The sequence below is a fragment of the Colias eurytheme genome, chromosome 7 (genome assembly GCF_061535395.1).
Source record: "Colias eurytheme isolate Ceu_HAF_F1 chromosome 7, ilColEury1 Martin Lab GWU primary, whole genome shotgun sequence".
In the NCBI taxonomy this organism is placed as follows: Eukaryota; Metazoa; Arthropoda; class Insecta; order Lepidoptera; family Pieridae; genus Colias; species Colias eurytheme.
The window spans coordinates 9586571-9606440 of NC_142986.1; the positions used below are offsets into that span (position 1 = coordinate 9586571).

A 19870-nucleotide genomic window follows, 5' to 3' on the forward strand; every position below is an offset into this window, starting at 1 on the left:
AATTTTACGGAAGGCATACACACATTAGAAAATATATCATTCATGTATTTATCAACAAAACAATGGTAAGAATTATTACTGCTTTTCCAATATGATAAAGTCCAGTCTAATCACCACCACAAATTAAATACCCTCATTATCGTGCAACTTATTGTTTCAGTAATGCAAAGTAATCAACCTTAATATTAAATTGTGTTTGCCATATGATAATGCATACAAATCTTCTATAGGACTGAACTTATTCAATAAAACTACACACACAAAGGCATTCTACTTAGGGCCGTATTCAGAAAGAAAGCTGGAAACTTATAAGTGCTTACTGGCGCTTGTCAGCGCTGCTAACCCACACAGGAAAATATATGAACACGCGCCAATAAGCGCTGAACGGCGCCGACAAGCTTCAATACGCGCTGGTCAGCGCTTGGCGCTGCCTTATAAAATTTGTCTTGGCTTCAACCTGCTTCCTTTGTGTAGAACGAACCAGCGTTGACAAGCGCCGGTAAGCGCTTATAAGTTTCCAGCTTTCTTTCTGAATACGGCCTAGGTCTATATATTTTGTGGAAAATGCTCTTCAGTAGTAATGTACGCATACAGACAACATCGTTTCATTTATCAATGCATTTAATAAACGTCTTACAAGATATTGGTTCACAACATTGATAAAAGTCCAGACAATGCTTGCTTTATATTTACAAGTTTTGTAACAATCACATAACTTTAAAAAAAATGTTTTAAATCTGTTACAAAGATAGCTCATTGCTAATGATTGTGTCAGAAGTATATGATATCATAATGTGATGTAATATAGTATATTACATAGTATAGTTTGTATGGCTTCTGTAACTACTATTATATATTTTATAGTGTTAGTTTAGATTGTGACCGACAGACGGCTTTTGACAGAAAATTAGGAACTACATAGTATAAAACAAAATCGCTTTCTCTGATGTGTGTCCCTATGTTCTATGTATGCTTAAATCTTTAAAGCTATGCAACGGATTTGATGCGGTTTTTTTAATAGATAGAGATTCAAGAGGAGGGATTTTGTATATAATTATGTTTTAGACAAAGCAGGCGAAGCCGTGGGCGGAAAGCTAGTTGGGAATATTTTTGTTTAAATTAAATATAGTTTATTCATTGCATCTGGTGCATAGTTGTCTTCTATTCTAAAATTTGTTTTTATGAGGATGATATTCCATTTCCTTTTGTCCTCATTTTGTATATACTACTTATAAAAGATTTTTGTAAACTATAGACAGGAAAAAAACAGTATGAAATACGATACTGCCCTAATACTATGATATCTTGTATGATATTAATATACATAGTATCTGTCTCTTCCTGTTCCCGTCATGATTTGATTTTAATATTAACGCATATGTTTTTTTATTGATTGCTTGATAGGAAGTAGCCTATATCATATTTCAAGCAAAAATGAACTACGGCCATACTAACATACAACCAAACTGCTCTAATCTGACATATTTTAAGATCATTACCTGTATCATCTTTCGCTCACATACTACGGAGTGATCTTATGGTAAGATATTATATTGGCTTCTTTTTAGCCCAGTTAAATATCTCATTCCAATGGGAATCTTCTTAGACTATTTGGGTAAAGCCACGCTTAACAGCTCAACTCGGATCCTATCTTACCTCGTACCAATTGTAATATAATAAACGCAAAAGTTCATAAGAATGCATGCAATGCAACGCACGCAAAAAAAGCTGATAGGATCTGTATTAGTTAAATGTAGTATTCTACTAAGAGTACCCACTAGCACATTTTTGCTAGAGTAATCTTTGCCTGGATAATACGAGAGTGTCGCCCTAGGTTCGATCAAGTATAATATTATTGTCAAAGGAACAGGACAGCGAACAATGAAGCGGCGCGCCATCAGAACCCGTTTCTGTTGTCCACCCGAGGTCACGGTCGTGCATGACTCAGTGTTACACTCGATTGCTGACAACGTCGTCTCCGCTAATGACGGGATTGGTTTGTGAATACAGACATCCGTTCTGGTGGTTACGAAATTGTCGCTTATTTTTATTTGGTTCACTGGAGTTTAGTATTGATTTAGTCTGCCAGTTCGAAGCCGCCCTGATGAAATGTTCATTGCATTAACCCATTGAGCCCCGAACGGCCCGATCGGCCCACGACACAAAAGATTTTCTATTGTGTCTGTGATTCCGGGGCCAATAAGAATTAGCATAAATCTTAATCAACTAAGAATTATGGCTGGTTCACACTTCGATTAGTGCGAGTGCAGGTGATGAGTAGTACTACGTGTGGACAGCGACTGTTTAGTGCGAGTGTTTAGTAGGCTGTGTAGTAAAGTGAATAGAAGCGTGTTCTATTTTTTTGCGAGTGGACTGCGAGTAGCCACGTCCCGCGCGCCCTCCCTTCCCCCTCACTCGCAGTGTGCCTGCCTAAACACGTCTGGACAGGAGTGTTTAGTGTTTAGTGTTTAGCGTAGTGTGTAGCGTCGCGAATTTCACCATTGTCCTGCACTCGCACTAATCACCTGCACTCGCAGTTGAATTGGACACTACTCGCACTACACACCTGCACTCACACTAATCACCTGCACTCGCACTAATCAAAGTGTAAACCAGCCATTAAGATTAGTAATGCCTGGCCGTGTCGCGTTTGTCTCGTTTTCGATTTCATTTTAAAAATGCCGGATACGGTTCCTTGAAAATATTTTATATAGGTACGTTTACATTAACAAATTCACATTTCGTTTCAAAACCGATAAAAAAATTAAATATTTAATTAGGTACGCAATAACTCATTAGTTATGTACTTACATTTAAAATAATGAAAGAGATCATCGGATAATATACAATTAGCCATTTTTTCTCGTTGCAAATAGTAAGAAATAAAAGTAAGAATGCAATACTTAAAATACAATGACAGCATGACGAATCACTTGCCACGTAAGGTCACAATGCACCTGCCGGCAAATAAAACCATTTACAGCTGATGAATATCAAATTGTAGCAAGCTGCGAATTATTTTTAACTTCGCGTAACATTTTTTGCCAGTCTCAAACGACTGATTCAACGCTTCAGTAAATATAAATAAGCACAATTCACAATAGTGTCGTGTTGTGTCGTGATGTAATGTATTTGAGTGTTGTTAAAGGTACATAAAAATATTAGATGAACGTGTAGATGTTACCTAAATTTTCTCATATATTTTAAAGCTTATTAAAATAGATAATCATGTTCTCTGAGATTCAATCTTGACAAAATATGCAGCAGGGGTTTTGCGACAATACAGCATTGCGTTAATACGCTTTCTGACGTCTGTGATGCATCACGATACAACACGCATGCAGGAAGTATGTTTTAACTCTGGACAATATGCAATATTTTTGCATCTGATTGTTTAATTCTCATTTCTCACGCATTTTGAATAGATACTACGTAATACAATTGTATTTAAAACTACGTATTCATTATGATGATCCGGTGACCTTCACACCATTTGTTATTGGTGTGAACTTCTTGTGCAGATTTTTGAGGCTAAATTTTAACATTCGTTAACATTAAAATTTTAATTTTCGTTAACATTATTTGTCCAAAATTGAAAAAGATCCATACCCATTCATATTTCATGCCATAAGACCTAGAAATTTTAAACCCTCCCGTGAATTTTGAAGATCTTTGTGGACCGTAACTATTAGTTTGCTTTCTACCATCGACATTCAAAACGTTTCTATAAGTTTCATCTACGCAGAGAAATATGAACGTTGCATATTGATAAATTACACCGGTATGCGGACAGACGTGTCTGCGCTATTTATGTACCCATTGCACTTGCTTTTTTGTCTTATTGCATCTCTCGTCGTACCTGTTTAAGTTTTTGAACTTATTTTACAACTAGCTACGGTCATTCGCATTTGGAGTATCGGGTCCGGTGGGTTTTCAAAATGATGGTGACGGACAGGTTTTAGTTCCGGATGTGGGGTTGTTTTTAGACTGCATTTTTTAGCATGCTCTGGCTTGATGAGAGGTTGACAGGTGTCGTTGGATTTAAATCAATTAAGAGAGAATGTGCTAAAATTATCTTAAGTGAAAGAACAGGTACTTTTGATTATTGATTTATTTAACTAGGTAATAAATAATGATCTATTTGGATCTGATTATGCTGAAATGAACTAGAGATATATATTATAATTGAAAATACTTACCACTGAAGTAACTGGTTTACTGATATCACAAATAAATAGCTAGAATTTGCAATTTGTCTTTCAGAAAACTAAATATCTTGATTTATGTTAATGGCTCTTCTTTAATTGTAAACGTATTAGCGCTTTCAAATAATTTGAAGTCAATTGTAAAGTTACAAGTTCACTTTAAAGTTTCACAAACAGACCAGAAGTAAATCAATATGAAATAGCAAGATTATCCCTAAAAATAGTGTACCCAAAAATATAAATTTCATTGAGCATCATTAAAAAACAGACGAGACCACAACTTCCAGTGTCCGTAATGACGACAATGCAATTAGTTTTTTGTTGCATGCAACCGTCCGCCATTTTGGTATGTTGTCCTTGCGCGATAGACACGACACGCCCGGCACACGGGGCTAGCTGGAATGTGTTGCTTTTTAATCGCGGAAGCGGTTTTTGAACGAAGAATAAAAAAAAACAGTTTTTGAATAAAGAATTAAGAAAATGATAAACTAGTGATGTGGCAATAAGCTTCGATTGATATAACTCGACTAATGAGAAATGTAGTGATGAAAACTAGCTTGCCAGCTTGCCTATGGGGGTATTGTTAGAATGTATATATATTAAAATCTTAGGCAGTTTCTTTTCTTTCACGTTTGTAAGCGCTCGTTATAAGAAGGATTATACGTCTGTCTGAGAAGGGAGTTATAGAAGCGACAGAGCTTAGGAGAAAATGCATTAGACTCATTGTTTTTAAATATGTACTTAACATTTCTGACCAAATCGTGAACATTATTTTATTACTTTTGTATCGAAAGATGATTGAAAGGATGTTTTAAAATTCCGTTGGAATTTTAAAACAACCTTTCAACTTTCGCGTAACCGGCGTAACGAATAAGCAGACTGAATTTTAGTCGGATGTGTTCAGGAGTTTTTGCACGAAATAACATTAAAACTCATATCATACATTTTCAAAATCAATATTTCGCATAAATTATATTATAGGAACAACTTGTAGTAAACTCCTTTCAAACAATATTTTTTTAAATATTGTCTCGTCTGATATCCGTATAATCCGGACGCGTTTAACAGAGAAGCCAAGCGGAGGCTTAAATAAAACGACAACTGTAGGGTATCTTGAAATTTCCGCTTCTTCCCCTGCGGAAACTTTCTTAACTTTATTTTTTAGAGCAATATCCTCAATATCCTCTTTGGATACTCGTTTTATACAAAAACTTGTTACTTCAAAAGTCTACTCTTTGTACAGAAAATGGAAAAAATCGCAAGCACCTTTCGCTTTAATCAATATCTGATAACGTATAGATAAACAAATGTTTACATTTTGGTATCTTGTCCTTGGCCACCGCGCTCGACGTCTCAATAGGTATTAATAAGATGCAATAACTAATTAATTAATAGATATGGTAGGAAGTTTCTGTCAATGACTTGACCGTAATCAACAATGTTACGAGGAAAGTACAATTTTGGTCTTTGGATGTGATTGAATCTAATTGTACCGTGACATCTGTAAATATGTACAACTATTTACCCATTAGTTTTCTTTATCTACCCCTACTACACCCTGCAATCTACTTTCAACAGTTGTAATGTATGTAGTTTGAACATTATAGACTCTTTTGATTCTTGAAAATATTTGGTCGTTGATAAAATGGGTGTTTTTCTTGGTTATAGCCTTTTCTAGTTCAGCCTTTGATTTTACCCGAAACCTTCCCTTTATTGTGCCTTTTTAGTAAGATTGTAACAAAAACTTGAATTTCAAAAAAAGTTAAAAACTAAGAGCAAATAGTAGTAAATCATTTAATAAAAAATATAAGGAGTACTAACACTCCTAAGAAAAGATCATTTCTATAATAAAATCCATAGAATCTTGCTAAAAATCGTTCAATTGCAAAGTAAATACGCGGCTACAGAAAGCACATTCGCCTACATCGGGAGAAGGTACAATGAGTGTAATTTCGTACCATTTCATCTAAAGGTTAGATTTATCGGGCGCCCGTTGTATTGTTACTTTTACTCGATTATTTCACAAATTGTATCGACTCGTGACTTTCTATACCATTGCGGTTTTGTAATTATGTTTGATGAATTGTGATTAAGATTCTTGGCTGATTGAAATAATCTTATCCAAGAGATGGTGAAATTTTAAGATATCGTCATTTCGTGGTTGGATTTGGCCGTGTCATGCCGTTTCACCGGATTTTTAAGTTATTAAAAATCTAATTGAATAAACGATTTTTTTCTCACGGCTTTAGGGATTCAATGAAAAATTGTATTTTAAAATTAAATTCTTAAAACAGTTCAGGAGATTTTGTAATCTTTGCTCATTCGTGTTAGAAATTCACGAAACTTACTTACCTGTGGTTAACACCTATGAGAGTTTCAGAGGTCTTTACTCAAGTTACAGACTAACTACATTACGATTTAACTGTTCAACTAACCAAGTGCTAAGTTAAACTACCAACTCAGGTACTAACTTTAATTGTACCTACTTGCAAAAAGGTTGGAAACATTTAAATCACTAGTACGTAAAAAAAAGACACGATACATTAATTTATAATATGTATTCATAATTTATGTATACTAATTAAGCTGCTGACTTTAGCGAAATAAATATAATATCGTAATTCGTAATAAGTAATTTTTTTTTACGAAATAATACACATAGAAGAGATACCTAGACACATCTATACATATAATAAATCTGTAGAAGGGTCAATTCTGTACATTGAAAATATTGAAAAAATAAATAGCAGGGGGTGTTACTGGATCGATACCAAACCCAAATATGTGATTAAAAAAATTTTTGTCTGTCTGTCTGTCTGTCTGTCTGTCTGTATGTGAAGACATCACGTGAAAACTAACGGTTCGATTTCGATGAAACTTGGTATAATTATACCTTATTGTCCTGGGCGTAAAATAGGATACTTTTTATCCTGAAAAAATACGTAGAAAAAAAATTAATCTTAATTTTTCAGTTTTATCCATAGACGATGTTCTGTAGAACCGCGAACACACGTTGCGTATTATTATAGGCCTAGCCGTATTTGGGTCCAATAGATATTTATAAGATGTCATTGTCAGAGTTACTCAAAATGGAGAAATAAACCACCCGAGCCAAGACCGACATCCGCGCGGACGGAGTCGCGGGCGGAAGCTAGTTGTGTTAATATTTCCGAAGATATTTAAATCTTCAGAAATATTAACACAATAATTTTTCAATATATTTATAACACAATGGCCGACACAACAAATCTATCGATACGTTTGAGCAAGTTATATATGGAATTAAATGTACCTTCTAGCTAGTATAAAAGATAGCTAGAAATATTAATAATTAGCTAAGAAACTTAATTAGCACAAACTACCGTAATCCAACTCCAAGCAGACACTAAATTAATCGATACCACAAACAAATATTTCATACGTTTAATATGAAAAAACTGACACGGATTCTTCTTTGGTAATATTCTATTTAGAAAAAGCTCAAAACTAGTAATTATATTATCTGTGCTCAAACCATAATGAAGATAATTTTCAAACACAGATGCTTTGTTGTCTGTAATGTTGATTAGTATGGGAAAGTAGATAGTGGTTTGTTCGTATGTATGTTTATCTGGTCCAGAATTATTCCATAGCAGAGTATGCTTGGTATAATTAATTAGGTTGTCTTGCTTTAGGATAATTAATATGTACTTAATTTTTGTAGATGTAGATAAGAATGCCAGATTATGTATTATTGTGGTATCATGATATGTAGAGCGCGACTTTTTCATAGGTTGGTTTTAATTTTTGGAAAGATTTTATAACTAGTGGCACGCTTCGTATTTTGCCATATCTAATATTTTCCAACATTTATAGAAATGAAAGGAGATACATTCATGTTTTTATATACCGGCGTTTTCGACAACGGTATTTAAATTAACATTTGGATTTATTTACATAATATAATTATGGCAATGATTAGTAGGGAAACATACGATAAAATACGTAAAGACGATCATATTTCTCAGTTAATAGTTAGTCACTTATAGGTAGATAAATATAGTACCTAACATTACTTAGAAATCATCTATAGAGGCAAAAAAGTGATTGTGAAAGTAGCTAATTGAGTTAGTCTGAAGCGCACATGAAAATAAATAGGGTGAATTTCTAAAGAGTGAATCATAGAACAGTGAATCAATAGGCTGTATGAATTTCACTATATAGTAGGCCTGATTGTACAATGTACAATACTAGGGGTAGAAAAAGATTTGGCAGAAATAGGTATGCAGATAGATTAATTTTGTTAAATGGAACTACGTTGTAGGGATAAATTTGTATTTTGAATCAATTAAATGAATCTGATTATCTTATATCAAGATTGGAGATTTATAAGGAATAACAGGTCGATGTTTTATCGACTCTCTTATTGAAATATGTAGCACCATTTAAAAATTCAACCACTAACACTTAAATAAATATAACATAGGTGAGACATCTTGCGCAAGACTCGGCCTCACTATATTTAATGACTGGTTGGATATGCGTAATCTATTGTAACCACAGGAATATTATATCTTGTGTATTATCTTTCGATGTATATAATATGTTATGTTATTTAAATATGTTAGCCAACAATGTTTCTGTAAAATAAAGATTTCTATAAGGGTGTATTTACACTAAACTAACATAGAGCAAGAGCATTCAGCGATCTTTTAGTTTTAGTATAAACGAATAGAGTCAGCTGAATAGAGCCGTTTCCTATGTATTTGCTATGTATAAGCTTGTTGGGCTCCTGATAGAAATTCGAATTTTAATTGGGCGAAAAGTACATTTTAGGACAGACATTTAAGTACATTTTAGGGCAGATATTCGAAATTCTCAAGGATAAGTAGTAAGATTGTAAAAGTCTAAATGTATTTAAAAAAATACTTAAAAATCACATTTACTGTAATTTAGAATAGTACAGTAGAATTTATGCTTATTTTGTATAATTATTGCATGATAACTAAAACTAGAGAACTAAGTTAATTTAATTTAAGATAGCATGTAACTCATTTTAAGTGAACAAATTGTTCTTATGAGTAATAAAGTCTTTAAACCTAAACCTATAAGTAGTAAGATGGTTGTACACATTGTAGTTAAAATAAATTCAATGTATCTAAATTACCATCGCGCGTGATCAAAGAGCATTTTCATAGGAAGATGTTTGACCTCGGTAAAAAGTAGCTTTCTAGCCTTTTAATTATCTCCAGACACAAAAACAATTGATATAGAGACGTGATAGGTCCGTGAAACAAAGATAAATAAACACACTTTCGAATTTATAATACATATATGTATAAGTAAGGATTATCTTAATGTTGCTATATTTTCAATTGCCTTTATATTATTCCAATACATTGTTATCTCGAACAATTTTGCTCTCAATAGCTTACAAGAGAAAGCCCTGGTTCTTTACAAATATACATTGTCTTCGGCCTGGTGTATAATCTATTGTCTGCTATCCAATCGGTGGTCTGCCAATACTTTCTTCTCATTAAAAATTCAGCATGAAAGTAAAATTGATGTGTTCGTGAGTTTGAAACGACCGTAAAAATTTATGCTGTCTCAATTAGTCACTGAATTTGCTTTATTACTTATTTCAAAAAGTGTAGAGAAGTTTTAGAAACAAGTTCTTACAATCTTTCACTACCTTTCTACTGACGTTTGGGTAGCAAGGTTTTCTGATATAATATGGGGACAAAATCCTATCTTTTTGTCGAATTTTAACCAAATCCAGCTATTCTGTCGTGATAAGAACCAAATTCTATCCTAACTAAACAGTAGTTGGTACTCTTCAAGTACCACATTTATACACAGGTTTACAGGATTATGAACATTCCACAGAAATATCGAGTTTTTGTACTGCTCCTAACGGAAAACTTATTTGCAATTGAAATCATAACTGTGTTGTGTGTTCTATGTTGCGTTACATACGTTAAAGCATATGCTTATTGATTTATCTTCTCATTATTCTTGATTTAATTCCCTAGAATAAATAATGCCATCTTCAGATTTTTAGAATATAGTCTGTCACAAACAATTTTTCACTGTGTCCTAGCAATTTCATTCAGTTTAGAATTTTCAAAGTTATATTGGTAATCAAGCATTAGAATTTTATTAATGGAGCAGTTCAAATTAAATCCATCTAAACTTATATAACACTTCAAATGTCCTTCATGATTTCAAACTACGTTCATACATTATACCCATATATCCTAGGTATTACACAATAGGTATCTATATTTAGAATAGTAATAAAATGACAGTAGATGAAAAATAATGCCCCTCCCGACACATTGAAGTTACACAAGAGTCCTTGCCGTATTGCGGTCAACTGTATGTTCTATGTAGATGTATTTTTCCTTAGAAACGTTGGCTCGGTATTCCTCCCTGATCTCGGAATGTGTCATTGTTATCAAGTTTGATATGATGAATCTTTTCGTCGGACTTTTTCGTAGTACCAAAGTCCGAATTGTAAAGGTAGGTTAGGTAATGGCTACTCAAGTAGTCTGATTATTCTGATGAATGAATGAATACTTTGTTTAGCATACAATATGTTAACAAGAAATGCCTTATTTCTAAAAGAGCGATATATTCCAAGCAAGCAATGGTAGAGCATGCTATAGAGAGTCTGTAATATGTAAACATACTCCGTCACATAATCTTCTTATATATAAAATGAATCGCAAAATGTGTTGGTAAGCGCATAACTCGAGAACGGCTGAACCGATTTCGATAATTTTTTTTTTATTATATTCCTTGAAGTACGAGGATGGTTCTTATGTAGAGAAAACGTAAACATGTACCACGGGCGAAGCCGGGGCGGACCGCTAGTTATTAATATTAATCCAACCATTTCTTAGCGTAACTTTCAAATTTAAATGAATACATTCTGTAAGAAACTTATCACATTGAGAGTCAATTTAATGGTATTCCTGTTACGTCTTTAACAATTTAGGAGTGTTCAATGCAATCACATTTCAAGTATCTATTGTTTTTGTTTATCATTTACCATAGTATTATATGGTAACCTTTAAACGGTCGGCTTGCCTAATTTACCGTGTGTTTGTTCAGCAGACGTGTCGGCGTCTTTCGTATTGATTATCCTGACCTTGTCTTACGTAAAATCCGTTTTGGCAGCTTCTGCTGTATTTTAAAATATGCTTTCATTGGTTTGAGAGTTTTTGTTTTGAATAATTTTTCTTTTATGTCTAGCGAACTAGTCTAGTGAATCTTTTGGAAAAATTAAAATTGTCCTCATAAATAATTTTATTTTAATTGCTTTTGTATATAAACAGCCTCTGAATTAACTGAAAAAGGAGCAAATTGTTGGTCGTAATTTTTAAAACTGTCATACATTATGAATAGGACATTTAGTAGCACTTTATGTTATCACATACTTGGCATAGAATAATATGTACTGTTTATTAACTATCATTACATTTGAACATCAATAGACCGCTTCTCAGCAAATTGCCATCTCCAGTGCATTTTAATGCTGTAACAGTAATATAAATTATTGTCTGGTCTTCAATGTTACGCTACCATCACTATAATCGTTAAGTATTTTATTGTACGTCGTTAAATGTATGCAAACATTGACTTCCTTATACGAAACATTCGTATTTAATGTGTGTAGTGATAGTTGCATTACTAATTTTTTTATTATTGCACGCCTCATAAGCGAAGCGTTGAGGTGGGTACTACTGTCACTTCGCGCAAAACATCTGATTTTTCTAACTTTCGATTAGATTCAGCTTAGTCAGTAAGAAAAAATTATCTTTAATTTATTTCAATGTGTAAGCTAAATATAGTTACTACGGTAGTCTCATATTTTACTAAAAAAACCGGTACAATTTTCATCACTTAGCTGCATACGCATTAGAAATGTTCATTAGAAAAGAAAATTTCTCAAACACGATCCTTTGTTTGACTGATGAAGTGCTTATTATAAACACTGGTAGGGACACTAGGGACTCTAGTTTGCTCTATCAATTTGAGCGTCATGATTCATTGCCGCAGTGTGTGTGTACTCATGATATTTTGTACAATTGCGCATGTGTGGTGGGGTAGACGAGGGTGGCTACCCCACGGTATAGTGATGCGCGATAATCGATATGGTTTTTTGTTTGGGGCTTAGTTGTAGTGCGGCTATTGTTATAGATATTGTTTTTGGGGTGCTAAAAGGATGCAGTTTTAGTAATTTAAAGGAGGTAGGGAATTATAATGGAGCACTGCAATACAAATTGCTGCTATCGTGGATACTATGTTAGTCTGAAATTGACTATGAATTCTTCCATGTATGAACTACGCGTTTTTGAACATTTATGAGATAAAGTTTATTTGATTTTCACTCCAGTTTATGTTTACCCATAGCTCCTATGTAAGCATATTAAGATTTACATAAAATATGACCCAATTCAATAACCGATAACGCATTGTCCAAGTTGCACTTATCGATAATCTAGCCTGTCGATAGATGCCCAACCCTAGTCCTTCAGTCGATGCACGCTAGTACGCTGCCAGCCACCACCGGAGCTGGACGTGTCTCGATCGCTCTTTTATACCGGCATTCGAAACGCTACTGAATTACGCGTCCATTTTCGCCGTCCCGGTTTTTGTACTGGAATTAGTGTTAGCCTTTGTATGTTCTCCCTGACTTTATTTCTACAGTGTTTGCTTTATTAGATTTGCTGGTGTTCTTTATTCTTTGTGATCGCTACAAGTCTTTGTTTAATAGTTGTAAATGTAATCGCGTGTTTGAAAGAGGTATTATTTATTGATTGGTGTTGTTTCTATTATACTAGGCTGTCGAGCGTTTTGTTGACTGCCGTATGAATGTATGTATAATAAATACAAAATGTTGGATCATAAATATTTTCTGTTTTCCTTCGTGCATTGTTGTCGCTGCATCGCAGCAATTTCTAGTTCAATTAAAATTCTTATTAACGCTTCGCTTAGTTTGATTGGATCTCCTTTATACACGACAATAGTTGTTAGGTCGTTGATTTTTTTATGAATTGCTTTATGTTTCTTGCTTTTGTCCTGTTCTATGATTCTCTGTATATTTTTCTGTCACTGAATTATTTAATTTTGGCTGTTATCGAGAAAGTTGCAATATTGTTTATCAAAGTTTTGTGTCATTTAGTGACAATAAATTGTTTAATCGTGTGAATAATCATTCGATATCGATAAAATGCGCTAATCTAAAAAAAACCTGATATAATTTAAACAACCGGATCACTCTGTTCAAACAGTTCACTTTCACATTAACCAATAAAGTTGTTAATTCTTGTTTTAATTACACTGCTATTATAACTATTATGTTGTAAAATACGACGTCGTAAAATATTGATTGCCGTGTACAATAGTCTAAAAGCTGTATGTGTTAAATAATATCTCTTACATCATACATAATCAGATTTTCGTTCGAAAAGTTCTGTAATTGAAGAAGTATGACTACAGTTTCAGGACGTATCTCTGTTAGCAATCGATAGGACTTGATATGCTTTGAAATCCTTGACTAATCGATATATTCTGTAGTCACCAAAATGTCTCTAAAATTTGAAAGTTTTTAATTAGACACCAATGATTTATTTCCATAGAGTATTTCAAAATTTCAATAAACAACAAATAATTTCGCAATCTCTATATGCTTCATTATGTTGATATTATTTGAAATGCACTGAAACCAATTGATTACGCTCGTTGTGTCCAATAAAACGAATTCGCAATTCTTAAAATAAATCGCTCGAAGCAAAATGTTCAGTGTTCACATTTGTGTGACCCATTTGGTTTATTTCTGTTTAGCCTTTTATTTCATTAGCAGTTTAAAACTAGATTGTGACAACTGAAATTGATAAGAATGATGATTTGATTATTCCATTACTCATTTATGTTATATCTAAAAGTAGAGCCTTTAATTGCTTTGGTTGAAGTCTAAAACGTTGTAGGCACTGGACATTAAAAATCCATCTATCATTGTGAAGGTCTATTCATAGAATTTTTATGTGCATTTGAAGAACGCAGTAAATAACGTTTAAAAGTAGGCTATTTGTACGATTAGTTCAGTATCGTTTTAACTATTAAGATAAGAAACAGTGATATATAATCGAAGTGAATAAAAATGTTCATTAATGCAATATTATTTCATACTGAAATTTGATATTAAACAATGTTAATAACTTTGCCTTTGCGTGTGGCGAACAGATGACTGTTGAATATCAAAGCTTAAATAAAAAGGGGGATTATTTCTGCGCTTCAATGGTATTATTATAGAATGGAAAAGTTTTATTCCAATAAGGATAAAACGGAATACAAGCGTATTATAGGTTTACGTTTCCTTTTTTCATAATAAATAGGTACAAAAAACAATATTACTATTAAAATTAGTCTGATATTGTTCTATTATCGATTAGCGTTTATATTCTGAGCATACTATGGAGTTCGAATATAAAGAACGAATTCCTACGTCATCCCAAAACGAGGCATTTATGAGTTTTTAATTACTTGATTCTATTATCTAACCTCAACGAACAACCTTTAAATGTTCGTGAAATACGATCGTTGCACTAAATAATAATAAATCTGTGTTCACCGTTTCAACATTCGGATCGTTCTGCATTGCTGCCTTTTTAGTTTTAATTGCTGCATTTCTCAAATGGACACTTTCTTTACTTTCTTTGTCAAGTCGTGAACGAAGATAGTTATTTTCTATGTTGTTTTCTTAGATTCCTCGCTATGGAATGATGGCATAGTTTAGAAGAGATGTTCTTGATCAACTCTTTCTATCACAGCAAGATTTATACTTAAGTCAGTAAAGTTTTTCTTCTTTATTGTTATATCTAATTCAAAACATACTTGGTCATTAAAGTGTGCATAGAAATGAATGGGTACTACATATTTTTATAATAGGTCAAGTGCAGTAGGGCGTTTGTCGTTTGATGTCCCTTTGTTTATAATCTCGCCTAGTTCAGATTCTAAACAGAAGCTAACACTTGTCCTCAATAGATGATATAAGAACGAAAACAAACAAACGAGCCAATCTAAAGGGATCAACGACACAAACATTGCGTAGGAGTGGATCTATTTTAAATTGCTCTCCATTGTCTCTTTCTGACTCACGTGTCAGTCATATGTCTGTTTCGTTTATACGTTGGGCAATTATTGGCAAGGATATGATGTGTGCCAAATTACACGTGGATACGTTTGAAGAGTTTGTTATTATTGACTTTTGCTTTTGTAGGGCGTTGCTCGAAGTGATTGTGTGATAGATGTAACTAGTTGTGTAGAGGAAGTTGTTGTAGTGCTTCCAATTGTGTGGTGTTACGCAGAATCTTCTATCGCCGTAGTGATGTGGTTTCAGTGTTATCATTCGTTCAATTAATATTGGATGTTAGCGTTTGCGAAACCGACCTAACGTTTCGTTCCTCTTTCATAATATTCTAGTACCCGTAGTGTAAATAATGATCGACGTTTATGATAATTTTTGTTTGGGCAAAAATAATTGCACTTAATTGGTAGATTTGCATGATGTACAGTAGCGCATTTACAGTTTTTGCTTATTTTGTCGTATGTCCTTAATTTTGATGAGGTTAAAACGTTTAAAACTTTTTTGTCTGCTATCTCATTTTTATTTCCGACATAGACATTAAAACCGTTAATTATTTTATAGCTCTGTTTGATTTTTAGTGTTTCTTAGTTTGTTTTTAAATGTACATAATGTTTGTTTCTATCTTTTATCTCTATTAATATAAGTGTTATTTTCTTCAGCTAGTCAGCGTGTCATTTACAAGTGTATATTAGACGTTATTTTTATAAGATTTTTTATTAGTGTATACGTGTAAGTGTATAGTGTATAATAGTGTAAGTGTCGTGGAATGGATACGTTTTGTTAACCGTCTGTATAATGTCGAAGACTTTGAACGCATATAGAATGTGAGTATTATAGTTTAGTTGGTCTTGTGTTGTATTTATATACGCTTTTTATCATCTTCACATTTTACTTTATGTATATTAGCTGTTAAGTGTTCTGTTTCAGTGTTATCAAACGATCATAATTCATAATATTATAGAATGGATACTGGCCATAACTTACGTAAAAGTTACAAATTCAGAATTTCCCCTTTTTCTCAACTTCTTTCATTTTAAACTGATCTGAATTAGACATCTTTTAACAATTTTCATTATGAGGTATTAGGTATTTTCATAATAAAGAAGATAGTGACTAAAATAAAATGGATCCTGAACAGAACTAGCGTCAAATAGGTGTGATAGAAATTTTTAATGACCATTAATCTGTCTCCCCTTTTGGCCAGTCTAGACTCATCGATTGGTGTTCGTACTATCTCTAGTGCTTTTTAGTTTTCATAATAATTATTGGGTGAATTTCATTTATCATATTTGTAGAAATAAATTGAGTTAGTTCATTTACCTAGATGATTTAGAAAAATAATTCATTATCTAATTTTAGTTTATGCCTTAAGTTTAGTAACGAAACATTTGAAACGATCGAATCAATCATTTATAAATAATTGTCACTATTTATCTTCCAATCACATTCAAATTAGGGAAGCAGTAGCCTTTGTGGAAACCCACAACGATAGTATTGTATTTATGTTATGTTACAGATATTTTCAAACAACGCTTTATATCGATTATAGAAATCCATTTAATCCAATATTGTATTGGATTAATCGGTATTTGTAAATGTAAACATAGTGATAGAGGAGGAGGTATGCATTATTTTAATGAATAAACAAAGGTCCACATCAGGATTTATTTCGTCTAGACACATCGATTCGTTTGCCCTTTTCCTGGTTTCACTTGAATCTGTGTTTTCATGCTCTGCTATTTAGATTATTTCATTAATCAAAACTTTGCCTGTCTGTTTTAGTTTTGTTTAACTTACCATTTTAGCAATAATTAAAAGTTTTCAATGTGGTCCGATTTTTGGATCATGTTACGTTATATTTTCAGTTCGACTTTTATGAAACTGAAACTTATTTACGCAACTAATAAGTATAAGGTAGTTGAACTTACGTTACTTTTTATTAGTAACAAATTTATTTACAATTCATACTTTGGAATAACTCTAATGGAATGATTATTTGAAAAGAGCCACTACAAAGTTTCTTGCCGGCCTCTTCTCTTTAGAAAGCTGCTCCGAACCTAATTGCTAGGTAATATGAATTTTCAAAAGCACTTTATAAGCCTATTTGACTAAATATTGAATAAAGTTAAAGTCTGAATTATATTCTGTTGGTCCTACGATTAACGTATCTATGAATTCCTGTTGAATAGAAATTTATCAAAGAAGAGGCTTCGTTTCATACGCATTATCGTCATTATCTAATTATCTTTTACACAGTTTTTTGCTTATTCTCTTTATCCTCGCTTAATCCATCCTGTTTTCGGTCTTTTTCTGAGAATCTCGTACACGTACATTATAGATGTACTTGTACGAATATGAATGATGATGTACGTGTATGAATTTAACCTAATATAACCGAATATGGTCATCACAGTTGATATGGAATTTCATTGCTAACAGAACCAATATTAGCACTCGATACGGCGATCAAACACAATATATCGGGTATATCAATTCGGAAACAAAGGCGGGGTTATTTCCCCTTTTGGAAACATGCCAAATGCAACTGGTACTCTTTTTTTGTTATAAACCTTCGTGATTTCTCGAGGGTTGCCAATATTAAAAAGTGTACGCCTTTGAGATTTTAACTGGTATACTAAGTACTGGAAAGGTTCTTATAGACGTCTATTAAAGGTCCTCACAAATTCTGCTTAACCCCATATTTTTCCAAGAAAAAGTCGTTCATTTTTCCAACATCTTTTATGTAATGGACAGCAGCGGAGTCATATTGTTAAGATCTTTTTATCACGAGGAATGATAAAATTACTATCAATATAATACAGTATATTATTATTCTATAAATAGTACAGTTGTATCATCTCTTCGAAATTCATATACCCTTAAATTATATCTAGTAAGTCGAGTCTTGATTAGAATTTTTCGTAGTGTACAATATACTCTTGTGAGTTGCGAGGGCTTAATAACTGTATAAACTCATAGAAAAATACCTTTATTATCCTAAATTCATTCTGTCTTGAAAATAAAACGTACCCTGGACATTAGGAAGGTGGTCGCCCTTGGTATCCATGGCAACGGGGCTATTTTATGCGGCTCATGTCGCCACTCCCCACTCCCAAGGAGGCTATAACTTCGTGCCCCGGAATTACTTGGGGGATCCGGGTTGTTATCCTTGAAACTTATTTAAAAGTAAGCGGCTGGTGGTTGGTTATGTAAGTTGAAAATTTATGATTTAATTTATATAACAACTGGCATTGTGTTATCCTAGATGTTAATGTTGAACATGGAAAATAAATTTTAATCTTGACTCAAGTGAATAATAATAGTTAGACAAAAGACCATTTTGAAGAAAGCATCAATTCGCGAGTTCGCTTCTATTAACGGTCGGTATTAATCCATACTAATATTATAAATGCGAAAGTAACTCTGTCTGTCTGTCTGTTACTCAATCACGCCTAAACTACTGAACCAATTTGCATGAAATTTGGTATGGAGATATTTTGATACCCGTGAAAGGACATAGGCTACCTTTTATTGCGAAATATGTACCACGGGCGAAGCCGGGGCGGACCACTAGTAAGGTATAAATAAAGAACAATTCGATTTCCGATTCCTGAAATCTCGTTAACATTCAATAAAGTATTCAGCAAATGTTAATAATGAAATGAAAATTATTTAGAAACAGACATATGGTTCAATATATGCTGACAATGATAGCTTGAAAATCGTGTCTAATGAACTATGAAACACGACAAGCGGCAATTAGGTCCAAAGTACGCGACTAACGAGTCGATATTGCTGTCTCGGTCTATTTTTGGATGAAAGAGAGAGATGCAAGATCCTAGACAGAGGCTTTTATTTTAGGCAGATATTGTAGACCCCAATAAGGTTTGGTTGGTTTGGTACATAATTAGTGAAGGGGAAGTTATTTGTGCCAATGTAGATAGAGATATAGTGGATGGAGCTGTAAGGTTTCAGATGCTTTCCAATGATGTCAATGTAAGGAAATTTATAGTAGTCGCGTAAAATAATTACATTCGTTAGAGAACTTCGTCTGCTTTCAAAAGGTATTATATTTTCCATTTGTCGTTAATGTTCTATGGGTTGTAAGATGATTTTTTATCCTTGCTCGATTAATGAACTATCTGATACTCAAAATATCTTTTCATTTCGAACCTGTTCATAGTAAGAAAAGTTAAGTAATGAATCTTTGCTTTCCTTCATACTGTAATTAAGCTGCGTTAAGTGTTCTTAGGTAACATCCTCCATCGAATGACCAATCAGTGACAAAGTTGCAAATAAGTAAAATTCTTCATCAGTTGGAATTAAATGTAATTTCTTACAAATTTTATTAACATCTGTAACTTCCTTCTCAATGAATTTACGAAATAGATTCAGATATAATATGGCCATTTATCACGTATATTTTGATGTTTACTGCAAATTTTAGAGTAACAGGTTTATAAAAAGCAAAAGTGTTAATAAAACGAGCAGATGAAGGCTACGTTATATCGTGTTTTTTTATATTTACCGG

The 19870-nt window shown here is 33.1% G+C and overlaps 1 protein-coding gene across 5 annotated transcripts in view; it reads left to right on the plus strand.

Moving 5' to 3' along the window:
* Klc (kinesin light chain) overlaps positions 1–19870 on the plus strand; it is a 45844-nt gene that overhangs the window by 938 nt on the left and 25036 nt on the right. For 2 of the 5 annotated variants that reach the window (XM_090103654.1, XM_090103658.1), the window contains exons 1-2: positions 12742–12870; positions 15999–16163. The exons of 1 other annotated variant lie outside the window; for it this stretch is intronic. In XM_090103654.1, coding sequence (XP_089959780.1) covers positions 16135–16163 — 29 coding nt within the window. In that variant the 5' untranslated portion in view covers positions 12742–12870; positions 15999–16134. Of the gene's footprint in view, positions 1–12741; positions 12996–15998; positions 16164–19870 lie in introns of those variants that run through there. 2 more of the 5 variants (XM_090103655.1, XM_090103656.1) reach the window with 2 other exon arrangements.